This window comes from Stegostoma tigrinum, chromosome 12 (assembly GCF_030684315.1).
Source record: "Stegostoma tigrinum isolate sSteTig4 chromosome 12, sSteTig4.hap1, whole genome shotgun sequence".
Lineage (NCBI taxonomy): Eukaryota > Metazoa > Chordata > Chondrichthyes > Orectolobiformes > Stegostomatidae > Stegostoma > Stegostoma tigrinum.
The window spans coordinates 63,276,159-63,298,439 of NC_081365.1; the positions used below are offsets into that span (position 1 = coordinate 63,276,159).

The 22,281-nt window shown below is 40.8% G+C and overlaps 1 protein-coding gene across 4 annotated transcripts in view; it reads left to right on the forward strand.

Moving 5' to 3' along the window:
- The first annotated feature begins 426 nt into the window (after positions 1-426).
- Positions 427-22,281, forward strand: part of frmpd4 (FERM and PDZ domain containing 4) — a 586,853-nt gene continuing 564,998 nt past the window's right edge. For all 4 annotated transcript variants that reach the window (XM_048541183.2, XM_048541176.2, XM_048541178.2 and 1 more), the window contains exon 1: positions 427-973. In XM_048541183.2, coding sequence (XP_048397140.1) covers positions 933-973 — 41 coding nt within the window. In that variant the 5' untranslated portion in view covers positions 427-932. The remainder of the gene's footprint in view (positions 974-22,281) is intronic.

Genomic DNA, 22,281 nt, shown 5'->3' on the forward strand with positions numbered 1-22,281 from the left:
TTAACGTAAATAAAGATTTGAACCTTCCGGTGCACTGTGTACCCTTTTGTATGAAGTTACCTTGAGAATTAGTTTTATAGAAAGATAACTAGGTTTCTGTCTAGGCAAGATTGATGTTTAATTAAATCTTTATCACCGTGTTTTCTTTAACTATCCTTTTGTTGCAATGTTTCGTTATTTTTCTCGGAACTCATGAATCTGTCAATTAAATTGTAAAGGTCAAATTGCCATTGTGTACTCGCAGAGAAATATTCTGACTTGTGCTCACCAAGCAGCAGGATCTATTCATATGCAGTTTCCACAACAACTCTCGAGGGTTAAGTGTAGTGGGAAATATGTAGTTTTGCAGACGGGAAACAGTCGCTGAAGTGAGGGAAGAACTTAAGCGAGCATCATGTTCCCGTGCATTTTAACAGGCGAGAGCCTGTACAGGTCGGAGTCAGAATGATAGCGCACCTGTCTAAAGCGAGCTGTTTTCCTTTCGAGCACTAGGTTTTATTTTGCTTCTTCTGCGGCGTTTGCCTCCCCCTACACCCCTTCCCCCTCCAAAAAAAAGATTTTGCTTTAATTTGTCATCAAGTGTTGGCTGTGATTGGAGCAAACCCGAGAGGAGACAAGCAAGCAGCAGGAGTGATTTTGCGTGCATCCTCGGAGTTGCTGCCTGCCTCGGAGACTCCCACTCCCAGTGGCTTGCCATTTGACTGAGGGGCTAAGAGGGGTCAGTGGGAGCATGCCAATTGGTGGCGGGGGAATGTGAGCACTGAACGCCGGATCTCTCAGGGAGAGCCAATGTTACCTCAAGCCGGAGTGGATGGACCCGTGAATCTCGGAGCAGGAGGAAAGGGAAGCCGTTCCTCTCCATGTAGCCCCAGTCGATTTGAATAAGGATACATTATGGAGCTGGAGTGAGGACACAAGAGCTTTCTGCATGCATGGATGTGTTTAGCTTTGTGAAGATCGCAAAGCTGTCAAGGTAAGCGTGCCTCATACATCCTCTGAATATTGTCCACTGCTCATTAGCGACTGCAAGCTCCCCGTCCCGTGGAATCCGCTCGATTGGATGTACAGCCACAACAGGGACAGCCGTGAAGACACGATGCATCATTTTTAGGAGCAGCAGCATTTTTACTCCCTATGACTAACGCTGTCTTAGTGTAATGGTTACAGGCAGATAGGTTGTCGAGCTTCGGGGATAATAGAGATGCAGTGAAAAGGGTGTGTAAGTGGGAAAAGAATTATAGCTTGGTGGAAAATTGGAGAATGATTTCATTACATTTTACTAGTGGCCAATTTCGATCTTTAGAAGTCTTGAAGCCGGTGTTTGATGGCTTATTAACAGTAACACTTCGATGTCTTCCCAACTGTGGGAGAATATTGAATCTTTTTTTTCCAGTGTGCTGAATATTACGTGGGGGGTGGGGGGGGGGGGGGAACAGAACGATAAATCAACTGTCCTTTATCGCTGATGCCCTGGTCGAAAAAAAGTTGAATTCATTTTTAGCGTCGCCAAAGCTACTTGTTTGATATGCTCCGGTGTTGAATAATGCTCAGATGGTCGTATTTGTGTCTGATGGGTACATGAGCAAATGTCAGTTTTAATTCGGCTGATGTTTCTGAGTCTGGCATTTATTTTGATGTAAACCAGCAGATATTCCTGACACTTTAATTGTTGGGTGCGAGGGAGTTTGGGCTCGCATTAAGCAATGGCACTGTGTGTCTGTGGATAATTCTCATTACCCCTCCTCTCTCAACAACATACAAACATTCTCTCCGCTGGTGTACACCCTACAAACAGGCACTCGTTTTAAAGAAATGTCACTGCACGCGCCTTTGCTGGATGATCTTTAGTTTACTGTTAATTATAATCTGTCAGAAATTCTTCAGGTTTGATCACGCAAATGAGAAGATACCTTCCAACGCCAGCTTTTCCCCTGCATTTCGATGTAATGGGTTTCACTGTAGGGATCAACTTTGTCTCTCAAATTATATTAAGTGACTTCGTAAAACGGCAAATTCACAACTTATGGATATTTTAAAATAACAATGAAAAATACACGTTGCATGGTATTTCTTAGGCAGGAAGGATATGAAAAATAAATCGACTAATCAAGTTTTCAGTTATTGTGAATCATTTGAATCTGCTTTGGAATTCTCTGAGCACTGAACATATGCAATTCTATGGAAAATCTCTGTCTGCAACTTTCCAACACTTAAGTTCCTGAAGTAGAATTAAACAAATGTGAAGTACAGTTTACTCACTGGGCACATGAAGACCTGGGTATTATCAGTATTTGTTACTATTGGGATCTGTCCACCAGTCTGCAGAACATATGGTTCATGACCAAAATATTGTTTTGTATTGCAATACATGAAAGAATAGAAAAATATTTGCTTGTTTGTACAAAGAAACCTCGATGGATTCCTGGAAGGAAGGAAATACATTTACATCGAGATTTTAAAAAAGCCCTCACAAATCCTGAAGATTTGAAATATGTGATTAAGGAAAGCAATAAATGTTGCAAAATAACAGATTGTTGGCTTAGAATCTACATGAGACAAGATAGGTTTGTGTTTCTGATAAGGCCTTTCAACATGACATGAAAGTTAATCAGTCTTCCTTCAATGCTGATTAATTTCCCATGTGCTTTCAAAATTTGCTCTTTTGTTATCTAACTGAGAATATAGTGAAGTCTTAAGTTCTTGCTGTCACCTTGAAACTGCTTACTGATAGAATCAGTTGTAAATGATTATACACCATAAACTTGATTGGGTGGTGTTATTCAGTTTTGAGGTCTAATAACAGTCGCTATGCGCTCCATGCTTTCAGAGCTGAGGCATTCGTATTGACTGAGAAACCGTTACGACACTAAGTTTGTCAAAAATCAATACCTGAAAAATTTAATAACTTTGTATGTTTTAGAAAATCTGCGTTCTGCTGTACAGTTCTGCATTAAGAAAATAATCCTTCAAATTAATAGAATTCACAGAAGAATTGCAAAGGAAATGGCAGTATCAATTTTCCAAATTGGTTGCAATTTATACCAAATAGCTTTACCCAAAGACAGTTACGGGCACTATTTTTCAGTGGTGATCTTCACAATTGTATGTCATTTTAGTGCACTGGGACATATGCAAACAACACACCTGTGGCAGAAATAGCAAATGTCATACGAGTGAAACGTAAAGCATGTGGTGGTCAATAAGAAACCTTGGATTGGGAAATGACAACACCTCTGGCTTTAGGAAAGCATTTCAATCTGTCCACAGATCTTGAAAGGGAAGAGATGAAAAACGTGAAGGCTCTGGAAATCCAACGTGCAATCTCGAGACTGCAGCCATTTCATAATACAGTCCAACTCTTTTCCCAGTTTTTATGATTGCTCATGTTCAGGTGATGCTGCATGAGTGCAAGGAGGGTGGTTCTGTTCCTATATAACAGTACAATTCCACTAAATAAGCATTGCAAGATGCCTGGATGGAAATTATAACAGGGTTCAAATTGCATTTGAGTAGAACTGTCCTTGTTTTGTCAAACATATGCTGTATAGTCGCTGCAAGAATTGCTGTTGGATGGTCCATCTGTAAGTTTGGCTTAAAGTAGCTTCTGCAGTTATTGCCAGGTGGGCGCAACATTGTCCTCATATGTGGTTCTGGAATCTTAGTGTATACTGCTAATCAATTTATGTCAGCAATTGATCATCTTGAAATGCTATCCTTAACGTATCACTACTGACAGTAGCAAAGACTGGTTTTGAAGCTTTTTGGAGGAAATATCTCTTAAAGTCAGATATTCATATAGTTATATTGTATCATTTGGTTCACTAGTTCTGTTTCCATTGGAAATAAGAGTAAGTTTGTCTTCTGGACAAGTGAGGTTTGTTTTTCTTTGGTGTTGGCGTTCAGAGACCAGATGGTTATTATCAAGGGCAACTGGTGCAGATATAGGGCTGTCACCTCTCAATTATTGTTCCTGCCGATAGGTGCAAATAACAGTGCTAGTGGAAAACAACATCCAGCATCAAGGCTTGTGAGAACTTAAATAGCAGTGGTGAAAAATAATGAGCAAGAACACCCAAAAATGACCACAATCAACCTAACACTACTGTGACCTTTCAATTTACTTCCTTGTAGTTGCTATTACCTAGCAACCTCAGCACCCATTTTACGGGAGTATGATTGTTAATGGGCATTCTTCAAATACAAATGTCTGTAAACAGCGTGCAAGATATTTCACTCCAGATTTTACGATGTAAATGAAGCTCTCTGCTTTTTGCAGAAAGGAAATGGTTCAGATTTACATGTGTTTAAACTGAAGTGAGTTCAGATAGGTTTAAAATTCATAGAAAAATAGAAGGGAACAAGTCATTCAACCCCTCAAAATTGCTCTGCCATTCAATATAATCAGGATTATGGCTGATCACTGGGCTCAATATCTTAATCCTGCCTCCCACCCCATGATATCCATTGATTCCCTTTCACTATGTTTACCTCCTCCTTGAAAACATGTAACATTTTGGCCTCAGCCATTTTCTCTGTTGGTGAATTCCACAGGCTCACTACTTTCGGGGGAAGAATTTCTCCTCATCTGACTTCAAAAAGATTTACCCCCTACCCTTATATAATGATCCCTGGTTCTGGACTCCCCCATCACTCGCAACATCCTTCCTGCATCGTACCTGTTCAGTCCTGTTAGAATTTTATAGATTACTCCCACCCCACCCAATCTTCTAAATTCCAGTGGTTACTATCCTAACTGACACAATCTCTCTTTATTTAGCAAACCTATTGTGCCACAATTCAGTCTGGTATGTTTTCATTACACTCCCTTGAGATCATGTTCATTCTTCCTCAGTTAAGGAGACCAGAACTGCACAAAATATTCCAGGTGTCACCTCACCAATTCCCAGTATTAGTGCAGCAAGACATCCTTGCTCCTGTACACACAATTCCTCTTGCTAAAAATGCCAACGTTCAGTTTATCTTCTCTACTGCCTGTTGTACTTGCGCACTTACCTTCAGCAGCTGGTGCACTTGGACATTAGAGTCTCTTTGGGCATTCCCTCTCAGTTTACAGCCATTCAGATAATACTCTGCCTTCCTACTTTTGCCACAAAAATGGATATCCTTACATTTTATTCACATTATACTGTAACTGACATGTAATTGCCCACTTACTCAGCATCTTCAAATCACCTTACAACATCTCTGCGTCTACCTCACAACTCACATTCCACATTAAGCAGAGGTTCACCTGCACATCTGCCAATGTGGTACACTGCATCCACTGTACCCGGTGCGGCTTCCTCTACATTGGGGAAACCAAGCGGAGGCTTGGGGACCGCTTTGCAGAACACCTCCGCTCAGTTCGCAACAAACAACTGCACCTCCCAGTCGCAAACCATTTCCACTCCCCCTCCCATTCTCTTGATGACATGTCCATCATGTCCATCATGGGCCTCCTGCACTGCCACAATGATGCCACCCGAAGGTTGCAGGAACAGCAACTCATATTCCGCCTGGGAACCCTGCAGCCATATGGTATCAATGTGGACTTCACCAGTTTCAAAATCTCCCCTTCCCCTACTGCATCCCTAAACCAGCCCAGTTCATCCCCTCCCCCCACTGCACCACACAACCAGCCCAGCTCTTCCCCCCCCACCCACTGCATCCCAAAACCAGTCCAACCTGTCTCTGCCTCCCTAACCGGTTCTTCCTCTCACCCATCCCTTCCTCCCACCCCAAGCCACACCCCCAGCTACCTACTAACCTCATCCCACCTCCTTGACCTGTCCGTCTTCCCTGGACTGACCTATCCCCTCCCTACCTCCCCACCTACACTCTCTCCACCTATCTTCTTTACTCTCCATCTTCGGTCCGCCTCCCCCTCTCTCCCTATTTATTCCAGTTCCCTCCCCCCATCCCCCTCTCTGATGAAGGGTCTAGGCCCGAAACGTCAGCTTTTGTGCTCCTGAGATGCTGCTTGGCCTGCTGTGTTCATCCAGCCTCACATTTTATTATCTTGGAATCTCCAGCATCTGCAGTTCCCATTATCTCTGATACCATTTATTCCTCCGGTTTGTTTCCTGTTTTCTAACCCATTTTCTATCCCCCTCAATGCTCTATCCCCAATCCCGTGCACCTTAATTTTACCCATTAATCTCTAGTATGGGACTTCATTGAAAGCCTTCCGAAAATCCAAAAAATTACAACCATTGTCTCCACTGATCAGCTCTATTAGTTACAACTTTGAAGAATTCAAGTAGATTTGGCAAGCATGATATCTCTTTTGTAAATCCATACTGCCTCTGTCTGATTCTACCACTGTTTTCTGATTGCTCTGCAATAAAATCCTTGATAATGGACTCTCACATCTTCCCAACTACCAACATCAGATTTACTGGTTCCCTGTTTTCTCCCTGTGTCCCTTTTCTCCTTACAATGCTTTGACGATAGATAAAGCTCAACTGGCAGCACTCATGCCTCTGAGCAAATTGCTTTATGTGTGGCTTTAAGGCCAAATCTATAATCTTAAGCACAAAATCTGGGCTAATACGGCATGACATTATTGAGGCATTGCCACATTGTTGCAAGACAGAGTCCTTTAGTTGGATAAGACGTTAAACTGAGGCGCTGTGTTAATCATAAAAGATCCTCTCACAGCAGATAAGCAGTGAAAGTCAGGTTGTCTTAACCAAAGTTTATCCCTTAGCTCACATCATTTCAAAATGTTTTGTAATTGCATTGCTGTTTATGAAGATTTGCTGTGCCCAAATGGCTTCACATTTCCTACATGATCAATAATGATTGCATTACAAAACAACTTATTTGACACAATCTCAGATTGTGAAATGCATTATATAACTGAATGTCTCATTCATGGCAAGGTCGGAAGAAATGACAAAGAGGAGTTTTAAGTGTTATTTGTCCTGGGATTACTCAATATATGGTTTCGGAGTTTCTGCAAGCACTCACTATTATCCCTGGAAAAGTTATTGATATGAACCAAGGATGGGGTCCTTGGAAATGATCTCTCATTGGATAATCTTTATTGTTTGCTGCATCTACAAGCATATAACTGACCACATAATAAATGGCGAAAATAAACAAAAAAACTGTGATCATGGTCCACTTCAGTCTCGAAAGGGAAGCCAGCCTGATCAGGGAAAATGTGTTTATTTCAAGCTCAATATAAATCAGATGCAGCGATCTGGCTCAAACACATTATGGACAAGTTAGTGCAGGGATTTATTATTTTTCTTAATTTCAAATCATTACTTGTAACTAAATCAAGTGAATTTTGATTGAAATTGTCACTTTGTATGCTTCCTTGTTTCTTGTATTTGGAAAGCAATTCATATTGGACCTTATCTCATTGAAAAATCATCATAAATATTCAGCCTTATGTCAAATTTTATAATATTCAGTTCAGGTGATTTACAGTGTTGAGAGGTAGATGTCAGGCAGACTGTTCAAACTCCTGAACCTGACATAATCGGGACTGCTTATCACAGTGACCAGGTCACTTAACCTCAGAGAGTATCGACAGCAATCATGATATTTGTAATATTAGTGATGCTTAAAAATGATAAGAATAGACGTAAAAACAGGAGTGCTGCATAAACACATCTGGCAGCATCTGTGGAGAAAAAAACAGAATTAATCTTTCAATTCCATTGTGACAGGCTCTGAAAAACTTCACATGCAATCCACTTCTATTGCAGATTTGCTATTTGAGTGCACGATGAGCTGTTAGTTGGTTAGTGTCTTCCCAAATTGTCTTCTGTTGCCTGAATAAAAAACCTTATTCCTGTCTTTCTTGTAATGCCTGATTTCACCGATGTCAAACACTTTGCTGTGATTAAAACTTTTATTGAATTCAACAGTACCATTACAATTAACAAGTATCGATGAAATTAGCAAGATTCCTGCTTCGAAGATGCTGCTTGGCCTGCTGTGTTCATCCAGCTCCACAACTTGTTATCTAAGAATCATGCCCGTCTAGTTCTCATGTAACAAACACTACTCTAAACTGTCTATTCACCCTTTCATTGTAGATGATCCTCTGGCTTAGAGGTGAGAATGACACCACTAAAACAAGATGTTAGTTTTTGATTAAAAATTAGAGTGGGCTCGCATTGGTTCCAGAGTTGTTGACTGCAGTATACAAATTATATAGAATTATCATTGTTATTTTTGTGTCTGTTCTTTCCTGGTGATGTCAATAAGAAGTATGTAACTGATGCCCTTCCCTATAAATATGCAAGTATGTTTTGACTACACTTCCTTGGTAAAACATCAATTCAGTCATGTGTCACCCTGATGGATTAAAACATGGATATTAATCTTTCTAGGTTTTATAAAGGATATTTATGTCTAGGTTATTGTATGAAGAATGGAATATGTTTTAGAAGAAATATTTTATACCTATGATAGGCTGTATTCACTCAGAGAGTTAGATCTTGATATTTTGAATAGTGTTGATTGATGGCAAAATTACAACCCATGTTACATGTCTCACGATATTTGCAAGTTAAAATCGTGGGCGATACTAAGATACTGATATGTTGATTAGAAAAAAATGAGACATCCTTTCATTAAAATGTAACATATTTTAGTAATTCCCCTAAAGTGGAGAATCTGGACTAGGCCCAGAGTCTCGAGATAAGGGGCTGGCCTTTAGGACTTCTGATATGTGAAAACCTTTCTTTGCTCGGTTGTGAATCTGTGAAATTCTGTATTCATGAGGTAATGCACTCATTTTTTTGTGTACTTATTGTGCAATAATTACATTTAAGTGGACAAAATTGCAAATGCTTTTACACAACTGTTCACACAGTATCTTAAATTGGGCAGAATGTACAAGCACAATAACTTTCCATGGCTTAGATAGAACATTGCCCAGAGAGTAGTATTCCTCAATTGATGAGTTTATTCAAGGCCAAGATTACTAGATAATGGAATCGAGGGGGATGGGGAGTTGGTGGAAAGTGGACCAGATATCAAATTTCATCCAGTATGTTACTGAATGGCAAAGGCTTGAGGGGATATATAGCCTACTTGTGCTGCTGATTTTTATTTTATCTTATTGCCGGTTTAATATCTTCATATAGACTAAAATCGACCTCATATGATGTACGAATCATGCCAAACTCATTGTTTTGTGAATTACTGTCAAATCTCAACATTTACTGTTCCAACAATGTCAGATCACAAGCTCATAAGTTATAAATTACACTTAGTAGCTTTCAATTCTGACTCCTAGCTTGCCTTGTTAACAACGAAATGGGACCATCCAGTAGCTGCTGTTGCCATAGAATCTCAAACACTGAAGAATGAATCTGTCCATTTTTATAACCACATAACATGCCAGTTGCATATCTGCAATGCAATTTGCAGGCACTGCCAAATAAGGTAAATACATTTTAAACAATTTTTTTTATGGTACTTCTAGCTCAAGAGGAGCAGCTTTGCAGTATCAATTCTGCAAGCAGCACTGGTGTTAAGTTATCTGATATCTAATTTGCTTCAAAATGCATAGCAGACTGTTTAGAAGGACCTTAATGTTTCACAAAGTTATGCTGACAGAAGACTTCCTGCTAATTCAGATGTTCATCTGGGAGATGTATATCCTTTCTAAAGTGGTCACAGTACTATTTGATTTTCAAAGATTAATTAGGTTTTTTCACAACTGAATATGGACAGATTTGCTACAGAGGCAGGAAAAAAAATCACCATATTCAATAAACACAAAGGCCCCAATTTTCACCAGCAAAGGTTACCTTCTCATTGTTGTAAGAATGGTCGAATTTACTGGAGAATCGCAAATCCCATGGAACCTGGAATTGGGGTCAAGCCCTGACTCATGCAAGCACAGTTCCTGGAGGCTGCTGGCAATTTGAATGACAGTTGCCTTCATGGAAATGAGATTTTGGAATCCCTGGACTGCTCGGACATGATCTAACGTCCACAGGCCTGCTCTCCGTGCAATTGATTTTGGATAGTTAGGGTTCTGCTCTGAGAGCTGAGGTAACCCTGCACATCATGTTCCAGAACACCTTGTGAGTGAGGGTATACAGTTCCTTCATGACTTAATTGTGAAAAAGATGACAAGAAAATGTAAGTAGGCAATAATAAACTTGCAGAATTATTGTGTAAATGACAATGTGCAACCAAGACAAAATATAATCTACCTTGTAAGTATTAAAAAGAATGCCTTCCCAAATTTTTCCAACTTCATCTTCTCTGCAGAGCCCACCTCCTGGCAATTCAATTGCAAAAAGACACTCAGCTTACTGAGAGTATTCCACTTTACCAGACTTACAATCTGGTTAAAAAAAACAAATGCATCTAAAAAACTGCAAGCCTGCTATGTAAGAGAAAAAAAGGATTTTGCATTGGAATCGCATTCTTTTTCTTTAAATGCATCCTGTACTTATTTGTGTGGTGCATGTGTGCAAGGCATCACATTTTCAATCCTTCAGGTGAAGTTTGTAAGAATACATAAGACTCTTTATTTTAAGCTCACAGAAATCATGTTGCTAGAATCATTTCAGTTGGAACAAATTACTCTTAGGAAAGGAAGCAATCTAACCTCATGCATAAAAAGACTTTGATTGCATACAACAATGAAATATTAAATTTTGTTGTGACAACAGCCATAGTCTTAGTTTAATGTTGATTCAAAGATGGCACTTCTTGTGGCGCACATTTGGTTCTGCACTGAAGTGCCTGCTCAGATCATGTGCTCAAGTCTTTGAAGTGGGGCTTCAATCCACTTTTGAATTGTAGAGTCCCTACATTGTGGAAGCAGGCCATTTGGCCCATTGAGTCCACATTGACCCTCTGATGAACATTCCATCCAAACGTATTCCATCTCTGTAATCCTACATTTCCCATAGCTAACCCACCTAGCCTGCAGATCCCTGGACACTATGGGCAATTTAGTATGTCAATCCACCTAACTTGCACATCTTTGGACTGTGGGAGGAAACCAGAGCACCCCAAGGAAACACATGCAGCCACAGTGGAGATCGTGCAGACTCCACCCAGATCGTCACCCAAGGGTGGAGTCGAACCTGGTTCCCTGGTGCTATGAGGCAGCAGTGCTAACCACTGAACCACCCGTGTCGCCATTGCTGCACCAAATAAGAATAGAGCAGATATAAAACTGTGTTATTCAACTGCAGTAAATCTCAATACTTAAGTAAATTGCTGCCTTTGCTTTGTTTCAAAGCTTTCTTCATGAAATCATTGAGTCACAAGCATCTTGTGACTGCAAATGACAAGAGAATAATATAAACCATGTCAAAACACATCATGTTGTTTACATTTCATGTCAAAGTACTGAAAATGATGATTCTTTTTGTCTCAGCCGAAAAAACAGTTTTTGCCAAGTTCCCTTCTTTGAAGACAGTGTCACTTTAAAACCAATGTGCTGTTCCATCTCCAGAATAACAGTGAGCAGAATGAGTCACTTTTCATAGATTTAACCAAATGTACATTGCACTTGATCCAATGGCAGTTCAAATCGCAGGATATCAATCACTCTGCACCACCCCTTATTATTTATATCTATTTAAATCCAGTTGACTGGCAGGAAACTGTGCTAAATCAAAAATGGAACAGATTCTGATGTGATCAAGTGCTGACTCAATTTTTTGCCTGCAAAATATCATTACACCTTTTTAACATTGTTACAATCCAACAGGGAATAATCTTGGAATCTGGGTGTTCAAGTAACAGTAATAGTTTTACCCATTTAGTAATAGTTTTACCCATGCATCTTTGTTTAGTTTTATTGTGTCGAAAGCTGTGTAAGGAAGAAACATCTGCATTTATACACTACTTTTCATCAGCTTAGAAAGACCTAAAGTGCATCTGAATCGCATGAGTGCTGTGGAAGTGTTGTCATTGTTGTAATTTCAGAAATGTAGCATATATTTCTGCAGAACGAGGCTCCGCAATTAGCACTGAGATAATGACAGGTAACCTATTTTTATGATGTTGCCTAAGGCATAATTTTTGTCCGGAATACTGAAAAGAACTTCCTGTTCTTCTACAAAACAACACAATGAGATCTTTCACATTCACCTGAGAGGGCAGGTACCACCTTTGATAGTAAAATGTGAGGCTGGATTAACACAGCAGGCCCAGCAGCATCTCAGGAGCACAAAAGCTGACGTTTCAGGCCTAGACCCTTCATCAGATGAAGGGTCTAGGCCCGAAACGTCAGCTTTTGTGCTCCTGAGATGCTGCTGGGCCTGCTGTGTTCATCCAGCCTCATTTTATTATCTTGGATTCTCCAGCATCTGCAGTTCCCATTATCACCACCTTTGATAGTGCTGCACACCATCCAGACTACACTCAGTTGCTACCTCAGGTAAGGTGCTCACATCCATGATGGAATGCACCACTTTCTGACTGATAGATTACCATATAATCCTCTTTTTGTTTTATGCTTTTTTGCCCTCAGATGTTTAAATGATGTGACCTGTCACACTACAACTTGGTGAGCACTGCACTGTAATGACAGGTACAAACCATCACTTCTAGAATGTAACAGTGTAATTCATGGTCTCTATGCCTGTTTAAAACAGAAAAGGAGCTCAATCACAATGGGCAGGAAGATGTTGCTTGTGGGTACGATGATTGGAACCTAATTTCTTGCGTCTCATTTTCTGGTTGAAAATATATTGAAGTGCTTGGGTAGAACTTTAAATTGACAGCAAAGGCAATTGATAGTGACCAGCAGCAAGAATTCACTTGTCATCTAATTTTCAATTGTTGTGCTGCTTTTTTTTTTGAAAAGCAACATATGTATTGTGACCTCTCCTGTTTAAAAACCAGTCTTGTAACTCTGAGTTCTCGATTTTCTACTGTACAAATTTCTGGTTCTATTGAGTTTCCTGACTTATGTAAGGGATAATTTACCAGGACCTCCTTTAATATTCTACTCATCATTGTCTCTGGAATGGAAATACACTGTTGCTATGGAAATGCTCACAGGAGAACTGAAAGTACATCTTCAGAAATATTGTCATGTATTTAAGGGCAGCTGACAGCACATTTTAATACATTTGACAGTTACTATTTCCAAACTATTTTATGCATACTAAAAATTATTTTCTGAGGCTTGTCCCAAATATAGGTCCTCTAAACAATAGTTTTTAAAAGATAGTACTTGAACTTGTATAACATGTTGCACTTTTGCCGACCTTAAGATGCCTCAAAATGCCTACAGCCAGTTAACTACTTTAGAAGTGTAGATGTAATGTAGGAAACATGACAGCAATTTTCACACTGCTTTTCAAACACATAGCCATGTGACAATGACATAGCCTGTTGTAATGGTGCTGATCGAGGGGTCATTATTGGTCGGGACAGCTTAGGAAAACTCACCTGATCTTTCATTCAGTAGCAAGGAATTATGTAACATTTCCTTGAGAACAAATGCAAGATCTTGTGTTAATGCAAGGGTGGACAATAATTCGGTCTTGAGGGCTACGTAACAGATTTTGTTGAGCTGTTGAGGTTCTCACACAAGATGAATTGCATTAATGACGGCTCCCATTCAAATTTGTTATGTCATTTACGGTATAAAGAACACTTTGTATCATTTCTATAATTCGTTAAAAAAATTATTAACATGCTAATGTTGATAATGCAGGTTTGCCAAAAGTCTACCCTAACCTTTGATATTATCATGCCAAATGAAAACTATAAAACTGCTTTCTTGATAAAGGTTATTTGATGTTGTAAAAACAATGAACAATTATTTGTGTATTTGCTCAAAATACAGCTGCGATTTTTGAAGTTATTGGTAACATTTCATATTGGTACCTTGTCTTGTGTGTATTTCGGAAAGAGATTGTTGGTTTGGAAGGGGGGTCCCTAAGGAGCCTTGTTGAATTGTTACTGTGCATCTTGGAGATGGTATGCTGTGCGTTGGTGATGAAGGAAGTGAATATTGTAGGGTGTTAGATCTGCACCTATCCAGGCACATGGAGCATTTTTTATCATACTTCCGATTTGTGTTTTGTACTTGGTGGACAGACTTTGAGGGACAGACTTTGAGGAGATGAGCTACTTGATACAGAATCTGACTTGGCCTTGTAGACATCGTGTTTATATGGTTGGTCCAGTTCAATGGTAATCCAAGGGTATTGTTTACTTCAGCTTACTGCTCCTCTTCAGCTGGAAGACCTCTGATCAAGACCACATGACACCCTTAATTGGACAGCAGATTGTCTCCATGGAGACATCTTCATAAAAATGCCAGATCAATGGTTGTTTCTGTCGAGTTTGAGATCCAGAACCCATCTGATCCCTGTTTCCTGCATCATGGGAGTTAAATAAAATAATAGCTCAGAGTGTTCTGGAGTTGTCTGCTGATACAATGTTGTGATGCCTTTTTTTAGCATGTGACCAAATATCTATGCGGCACAAATTACTTCTACCACACTAGGATTTCCACATTCTTTTGGATGGCATTTATTCAGACTTTTGTGCATCATTGACATAGCCTTTGGGAAAAACAAAACAAGAGAATGTGATCTTTCTGTCATTAATGCCAGTTATCAAATGTCTCCAGATTTAAGCTGGTAAATGGAGATGTAGCAGGGCCTGAGGCCGTATAATGCTGCCATCATTTTATGATTTGGTCTACAGCGAGATTAGGAACCCTGAAGCTTCATATTTTGCAGTTTAGCTGTGATTTTATCTGCAATTCTCTTTCAGCATGTTTCATTGATGTAGTTACCAAAGTCCTTCGAGTTCCTGAACTAGAGATGTTCTGGAATTCAACACATTCAGAAAGACAGAGCAACAGCTATGAAATTTTAAATAGGCCTTCCACTATTCTTCATTTTAAAGAAGGTAGAAGAGATCGGGCAGTTGCAGAAGACAAAGTAAGGAGCATACTTACTATCCTTAAAGAGCAGGTAATACCATGAGCTGTTGGAAGTGTAGCCCATATGAAGGCTGCACTTAACAGAAAAAGCAATTGGCTAATTCTGAGAAACATCTTACACAATCTTCACCCAAGCTTTGCCCCACTAGTTAATGTACATACGTGCTGATATATGAAAACTGCTTACATATTTCCCAATACCCCATCTTGCCTTGAAATCTGTGACTTCACAAATGCAGATTATCTGGAGGCTACACAATTCTTCCAGAATACATTTCCTTTGATTTGCTAGGACATTGACTTAAGGATTGTTGACCTGATTCTAATTCTTTGTTATCATTTCTTCATTGAAGGAACTTTGATCTCTCAGGGGTCCATTGCTGAGTATATCCTAATACCTGGCAGTTAGTCCATTCCCTTCGCTGGAGGAGCATTACTGCCCTGAATGCCCATTATGGCTGATGGTTGTTCCATTGAAACAATTACCTTCCTCCTTGCAACATTCTGGATTTCTGGACCAGGAAATTTGTTTTTGATTTGAATAGATTCTTTGTTCTGCAATATTCTGGATGTTCAGACCGGGAAAATTCTTCTTTTTGACAGCCTCCTGGCCTTGGTCTGGCTAGTATGGAGTTGAATTCCATCTATCTTCATTTTGCTCATGCACGTCTTTACTCAAACTTTTGAGATATCTGTCTTGATGAGGATGAGCACGTTGATTTACCCTCAATGGATGTCTTTCTGGTGGACTTTATGGTGACATTTTCATGTCCTTTGTCATGTTACAGGAAGATTGCGGCTCACTCAGCAGCATGTCACTGATGCTGAAGAGTCTTTTCTGAGATTTGTTTGTAGTGTTATTCCACAATAATGCAAATGGAAGACATTTCTGCGCCATCCCATAAATGTTGTACTTCCTTTGTGTTGACTGTTATGAAACAACACTCTTATGCCAGCATGGGTAACCTGAATCGATTCTTTCCTATGTTTGCATTTTACCATGAGTCTAGAAAGTCCAATCAAATCTTCTTTCAGCTCCTTGACAGTTTGGTTCACATTATTTTGTTTCAGGTTGCTAATTGAGCTTTGTCTGCTACCACAAAGATATTGAAACCAAGGCATGTGTAGGCTCAAGAGTGAGGATTGTTGGTTGTGAACCACATATACATTCTGAACTCTTATACTCTGTATTACAGTGTTACTTGTAACATACATGTCATCTTGGGGTTCTTTCATTTGGACCATGTAATGCAGAATCTTAGCGGGGTCTGAGAATTGTGCACTGTGGTGAGTCATTTGACAGAATCGGCATCATAATGTTTCAGTTGTGATCCTGCCACATTTCCCCAATAAACAAAGGTTTGTAAAACCCAACATAGAAACAAAAACTTCTCAGTTCTTCTTGCATGGCACTGGTCTCATGCATTCCACATTCATGAACATTGACAGCTGTCAAATGCTTGTCTATGAGAGCACAGACTCAAAGCCAGAAAGCTGGTCATATTTATCAACAGTTCCTAGTCAAGCCAAAGGAGATAGCCTTTGCTCAGGGTGTTCCTAGCACAGTAACTCAAGAGCAGCTTCTGACAACAGGTCCTAGTTGGGATTGTCAGAGTCATGGCTCCCTCGTGCCAGGTGAGAAACTGAATGATGGGCAGCCCGCCACCTGACCTGACTATTTCAGCCCTTTTGTCGGATGTTATCCTACTGGAATAAGAGCGCGGCTGGTGTTATGGGAGAAGAAAGTGCATGGCAGAAATATTACTTTTGTGCACTGGGGAGATGTCCCAAGTCAGTGAGCAGACAGTGCAGAATTAGTGTGAAAGTATCCCTTATTTTCACAATAGGGATCAACAATTTTAGTTCCTGACCCCTCAATTGCTTTCGCAGTGCCATGTTCCCAAAGATAGTTTTTTGGTTCCCAGTGAAGTTTTCTTTCATTCTTTATTTGCCCAAGCCGTTTTTCCTTCTGCCTCTTTCCATCTCTGAGATGAAGATTCTGTCCGGAGTGCTGCTTTCACCTTGTTGCTCGTCCAGTGAGTGCCATTGATTATTAGTCAGTGTTCGTTTTTCAGCTGCTGACTGACTGTAACGTTATTAATGTAGTCAAGGAACTTGACTTCAACTCTTTTTCTTCCAGCTGGGTCAAATGGGTCTTCTTTACCCCAATGTATTGCTACAGCAGTGTGCACATGATTGATCACCATGTCATGATGACATTGGTCAACATTTGGGTACTGACCACTGGTGGCTTCTCTTTGGGGTGGTTTGTTGACACCAACTCTCCCTTCTGTTCAGATGTGTTATGTAACACTTCTGGTATGGGTGGGATTTGGACCCAGGCTTCCTGGCTCACAGGTAAGGACACTACTATTGCCTAAAGTGCTCCATTCTCCATTTTTTCTTTGGAAACAAAGCTATAATCAGGTCAAACAGCTGATGATGGGCCCCTGTCATAACAAATAGATAAACTTAATGAGTCATAGGGTTGTACAGCACAGAAACAGACCCTTCGGTCCACCCTGTCCATTCTGACTAGATATCCTAAATTAATCTAATCCCTTTATTTGCATTTGGCCCAAATTTGGTGGTTCAAGAAGGCAGCTCACCACCATCTTCTCGATGGTGTGGCACTTGCTTTAACTGGTCAGTGCACTGAGTATAGGAGTTGGAGATGTCACAATCCTGTGGATGTATGGGAAACAGATGAGACCACTTTTGGAAACCTGCATTCAATTCTGCTCTCACGGCTATAAGAAAAATGTTGTTAAATGTGAAAGGGTGCAGAAAAGATTTACAAGGATTTTGCTGGGGCTGGAGGTTTTGAACTGTAGGAGAAGACTGAACAGACGGGGGCTATTTTCCCCGGAGCATCAGAGAGCCTTCTAGGGATGGGTGAGAAATGCTGGCCAGCCAGCAAAACACACGTCCCACAAATGAATAGGAAAAAAAACCTCTCAAAATCATTCCTAATCATATACCCATCCAGATGCCTTTTACTGTGTAATTTTACAGTTTCCACCACTTCCTCTGGCAACTCGCACCGTATACACACACTCTGTGCATGAAAATATTGCCCCTTTGGTGCCTTTTACATCTTACCCCTCTCACCTTAAACCTATGGCCTCTAGATTTAGACTCCACCACCCTGGGAAAAAGGCCCTTGGTTATTCACACTATCCATGCCCCTCAGGGTTTTATGAACATCTGCAAAGTCACCCCTTACTCTCTGATGCTCCGGGGAAAATAGCCCCCGTCTGTTCAGTCTTCTCCTACAGTTCAAAACCTCCAGCCCCAGCAAAATCCTTGTAAATCTTTTCTGCACCCTTTCACATTTAACAACACTTTTCTTATAGCCGTGAGAGCAGAATTGAATGCAGGTTTCCAAAAGTAGTCTCATCTGTTTCCCATACATCCACAGGATTGTGACATCTCCAACTCCTATACTCAGTGCACTGACCAGTTAAAGCAAGTGCACCAAATGCATTCTTCACTACCCTGTCTATCTACAATCCACTTTCAAGGAACTCTGAACCAGCACTGCAAGGCCTGCTTGTTCGGCAACACTCCCCATGACCTTTCGATTAAGTGGATAAGTCCTGCCCTGATTTGCCTTACCAAAATGCAACACCACATATTTGTGTAAATTAAACTCTATCTGCCATTCCTCTGTACGTTGGCCCATCTCATTAAAGTCTTATGTGCTCTGAGAGAACCTTCTTAGCTGTCCACTACACCACCAATTTTGATGTCCCTGAAAATTTCCTAACCATTCCTCCTTTATTCACATACAAATCATTTAAGTAAGAGACAAATAGCAGGGGACCCAGCACCAATCCTTGAGGCACGCCACTCGTCACAGATCTCAAGGCCGAAAGCAACCCCCCACCACTACCTGCTGTCTCCTACCTTCCAGCCAATTTTGTGTACATTTGGCTAGCCCTTCCTGTACTCCATGTGACCTAACCAAGTTTACTAGTCTACCATGCAGAACCTTGCTGAATGCACATTGCTTTACCTCCATTAAGCTTCTATGTCACTTCTTCAAAAAAACACAGTCCGGTCCATTTGACAAGATTTCCCACACACAAAGCCATGTTGACTATCCCTAATAAGTCCTTGCCTTTCCAAATACATGTAAATCCAGTCCCTCAGAACACCTTCCAACAATTTACCCAATTTACTGCTGACAGCCTCACTGGTCTGTAGTTTCCTGACTTTCCTTACCACCTTTCTTAAATAATGACACCACATTAGCCAACCCTCTGCCTTCTGGCACCTCACCTGTGGCTATTGATGAAACAAATATCTCAGCGAGGGGCCCAGCAATCACTTTCCTAGCTTCCCACAAAGTTCTAGGCTACGCCTGATTAAGTGCCAGGGATTTATCCAGCTTTAGGCATTTTAAGATGCCCAGCACCACCATCTCTGTAATATGGGCACTTTTCATGATTTCACTATTTATTTCTCAAGTTCCCTAGCTTCTATTATCCTTCTCCGTAGAAAATACTGATGCAAAATACTCATTTAGTATCTCATCCATTACCTGCAGTACCACACATAGACGGCTATCTTGAACTTTAAGCAGTCCTATTCTTTCCCTAGTTGTTCTTTTTTTTGTCCTTAATGTATTTGTAGAACCCTGTTGGATTCTCCTTAACCTTATATGCAAAATCTATCTCATGTCCCCTTTTTGCTCTCCTGATTGTCCTCAGGTATATACTCTTATAGCCTTTATACTCCTCGAGGGATTCACTTGACCCTAGTTATCTATACCGAACGCATGAGTGGCACGGTGGCTCAGTGGTTAGTACTGCTGCCTCACAGCACCAGGGACCTGGGTTTGACTCCAGCCTCTGGTGTTAGTTTCCTCTGAGTCCTCTGGTTTCTTCCCACGGTCCAAAGATGAGCAGGTTGGGTGAATTGGCCATACTAAATTGCTCATAATGTCCAGGGGTGTGCAAGATAGGGCGAGTTAGCAATGGGAAATGCCAAGTTACTGGGATAGGGTAGGGAGGTGAGCCTCAATTTCTGTGGTCATACAGCTACCAGCCTTGCCGTTCATGTGAACAGGAAGCACTGCCTCTGGAGTCTTGTCATCTCCTTTTTGAAGGCCTCCCTCTTGGTTCACATAAATTTATAAAAAGGTGAATCAAACTTACTAAACCAAGATAACGTTGTCTGAGGTGATGATGCTCCCAGCCCTTGCACTGCCCATTGTTTCGAAAGGCCTTTATCATGCTGATGAACATCACATGCTCCCCCCCAAAGTGGACGACCAAATATGGATGTAACCTTGGGAGAGGAGCAGGCAGTCATCTGTAATGACCGTCTCCATGCCCTGCTGCTGGACCTGTTAATAGCTACTTTGGTCAAGCAAAGAAGTAGGCCCATGAGGAGGCCTTCTGGCCTGTCCATCCGTCCCTCCATGGATCCCCATTAATCAGGAGTGTGAGAATGAATTGTAACCAAAGATTTAGAAGTAGCTCCTGCCAACAGCAAAAGATGGTCTGCCATTGAAAACACTCAGCAGGAATATGGAATACGATTTTCCCTTGGCTATAAAAGCTACATGTGCTTGGTACCACTCTCCCTCTTTGCTGAATCTGATGGTCTGTCTAATTGTCAGTAGTAAAGAATTATCCAGCAGGGAATCCTGCAAGTAAAGGTACATGCCTTATCTAACATATTGTAGTGCATTGCATATTAGCAATAGGGCAATTACATTAGACGTAATTACAACTCTTGGGTGCTCGAGATTACACATCTGTCTCCTTTGGGAATTTAGGTTGCCCAATTCTCTATCCAAATACTGTGGTTATATTGTGAAACATTAACATTAACTCTTACAGAACCATTATCCCCTCCAAGACTTAAACAGTGAACGTGGAAGTGACTGGCCCACTGGTCCACTTCAAGACAGGAGTCCAGAGGAGTTATTTGCAATGTTAGCCAGGGATTTTAGTTGCCTGAATTCCACATGTGATTGAATGTATTTGACTTCATTTAATTTGTTGCTTTCCTGAGTATGGAGGGGATGTGGTCTTTCAGTTTTGCCAAATCAATGACTTGCCCAGGATACGGGGGGTAATCCTCATTTGGGCATTCTTCTACTTGTTAACAATATAGATTATTTGAGTTACCAAGTAACAGATTGTGCATGTGGTGAAAAAGGGGACTTTGCCAAGGCTTTTTTCTCTGGTGGATGATGCCAGTGTGAGAGGGAAGTGACCATAGAGATCACACCAGTTAAATCGCTTTTAAATTGGCCTTGTCATTTCTGATTACAGGTCTGGAGTCTTCAGCTTTAGAAAATATGTTAAAATTAATCAGGCATTCATAAAAAAAGTAATAATAATCAAACTCTGCGTTGCAAACAGCAGTGCTCACCAGACAATTACCTATTAACGTGCAGACAGGTTTTTATTATTCTGTACCCTGTCTCTGAATAGAATACTATATCTTGAGTTATCTTGATGGATCATGGAAAGGGAGGGCGTCCTCAGACAATAGGTGATGAGTACAATTGTAACATCTGCTCTGAGTGCCCTATTGCCACGGAATGGGATTTAACATGCAACGAGCAAGTGTTTGTCGACAGTCCCGACATGAGAACAGAGGCAACACTGCAAATTGGCTGCACAGCTTTTTGAGGTGTCTTGAGCTCATTAAAGGTGCTATTGATGGTTAAGAGAACCATCATGCATGTGTTTAAAAAAAACCTTAAAATCATTTTTGATTCTTCCTGCAAGTCAGTGCTGAATTCAATGTTGTCAGCTTAAGGTGAACTCTGCTGCCTGTTTTGCTTTGATTGGTGGAATGAAGAAAATTGGGGGTGTGCAAGAAGCCAATATTGAAGTAGCACAAAGGTCTCAGAAAGCTGGAGAAGATTAGTCTGGAGCTCTGTGTCCGTTGGTGTTCTGCAGCGATCTGTTCTGGGACCATTTCTCTTTGTGATCTTTCTAAATTACTTGGATGAGGAAGTGGAAGGGTGGGTTAGTAAGTTTGCTGATGACATGAAGAATGGTGGAGTTGTGGACAGCATGGAGGGCTGTTGTAGTTTGCAACGGGACATTGACAGGATGCAGAGTTGGGCAAAGAAGTGGCAGGAAAGTGTAAGTGATTCATTTTGGAAGGTCAAATTTGAATAGAGAATACACAGTTAATGGCAGGATTCTCAGCAGTGTGGTGGAGCAGAGGGATCTTGGGATCCACGTCCATAGTTCCCTCAAAGTTGCTATCCAAGTTGATAGGGTTGTAAAGAAGGTGTACGGTGTGTTGGCTTTCATTGGCAGGGGGATTGAGTTTAAGAGCCATGAGGTTATGCTGCAGCTCTATAAAACTCTGGTTAGATCACACTTGGAATATTGTGT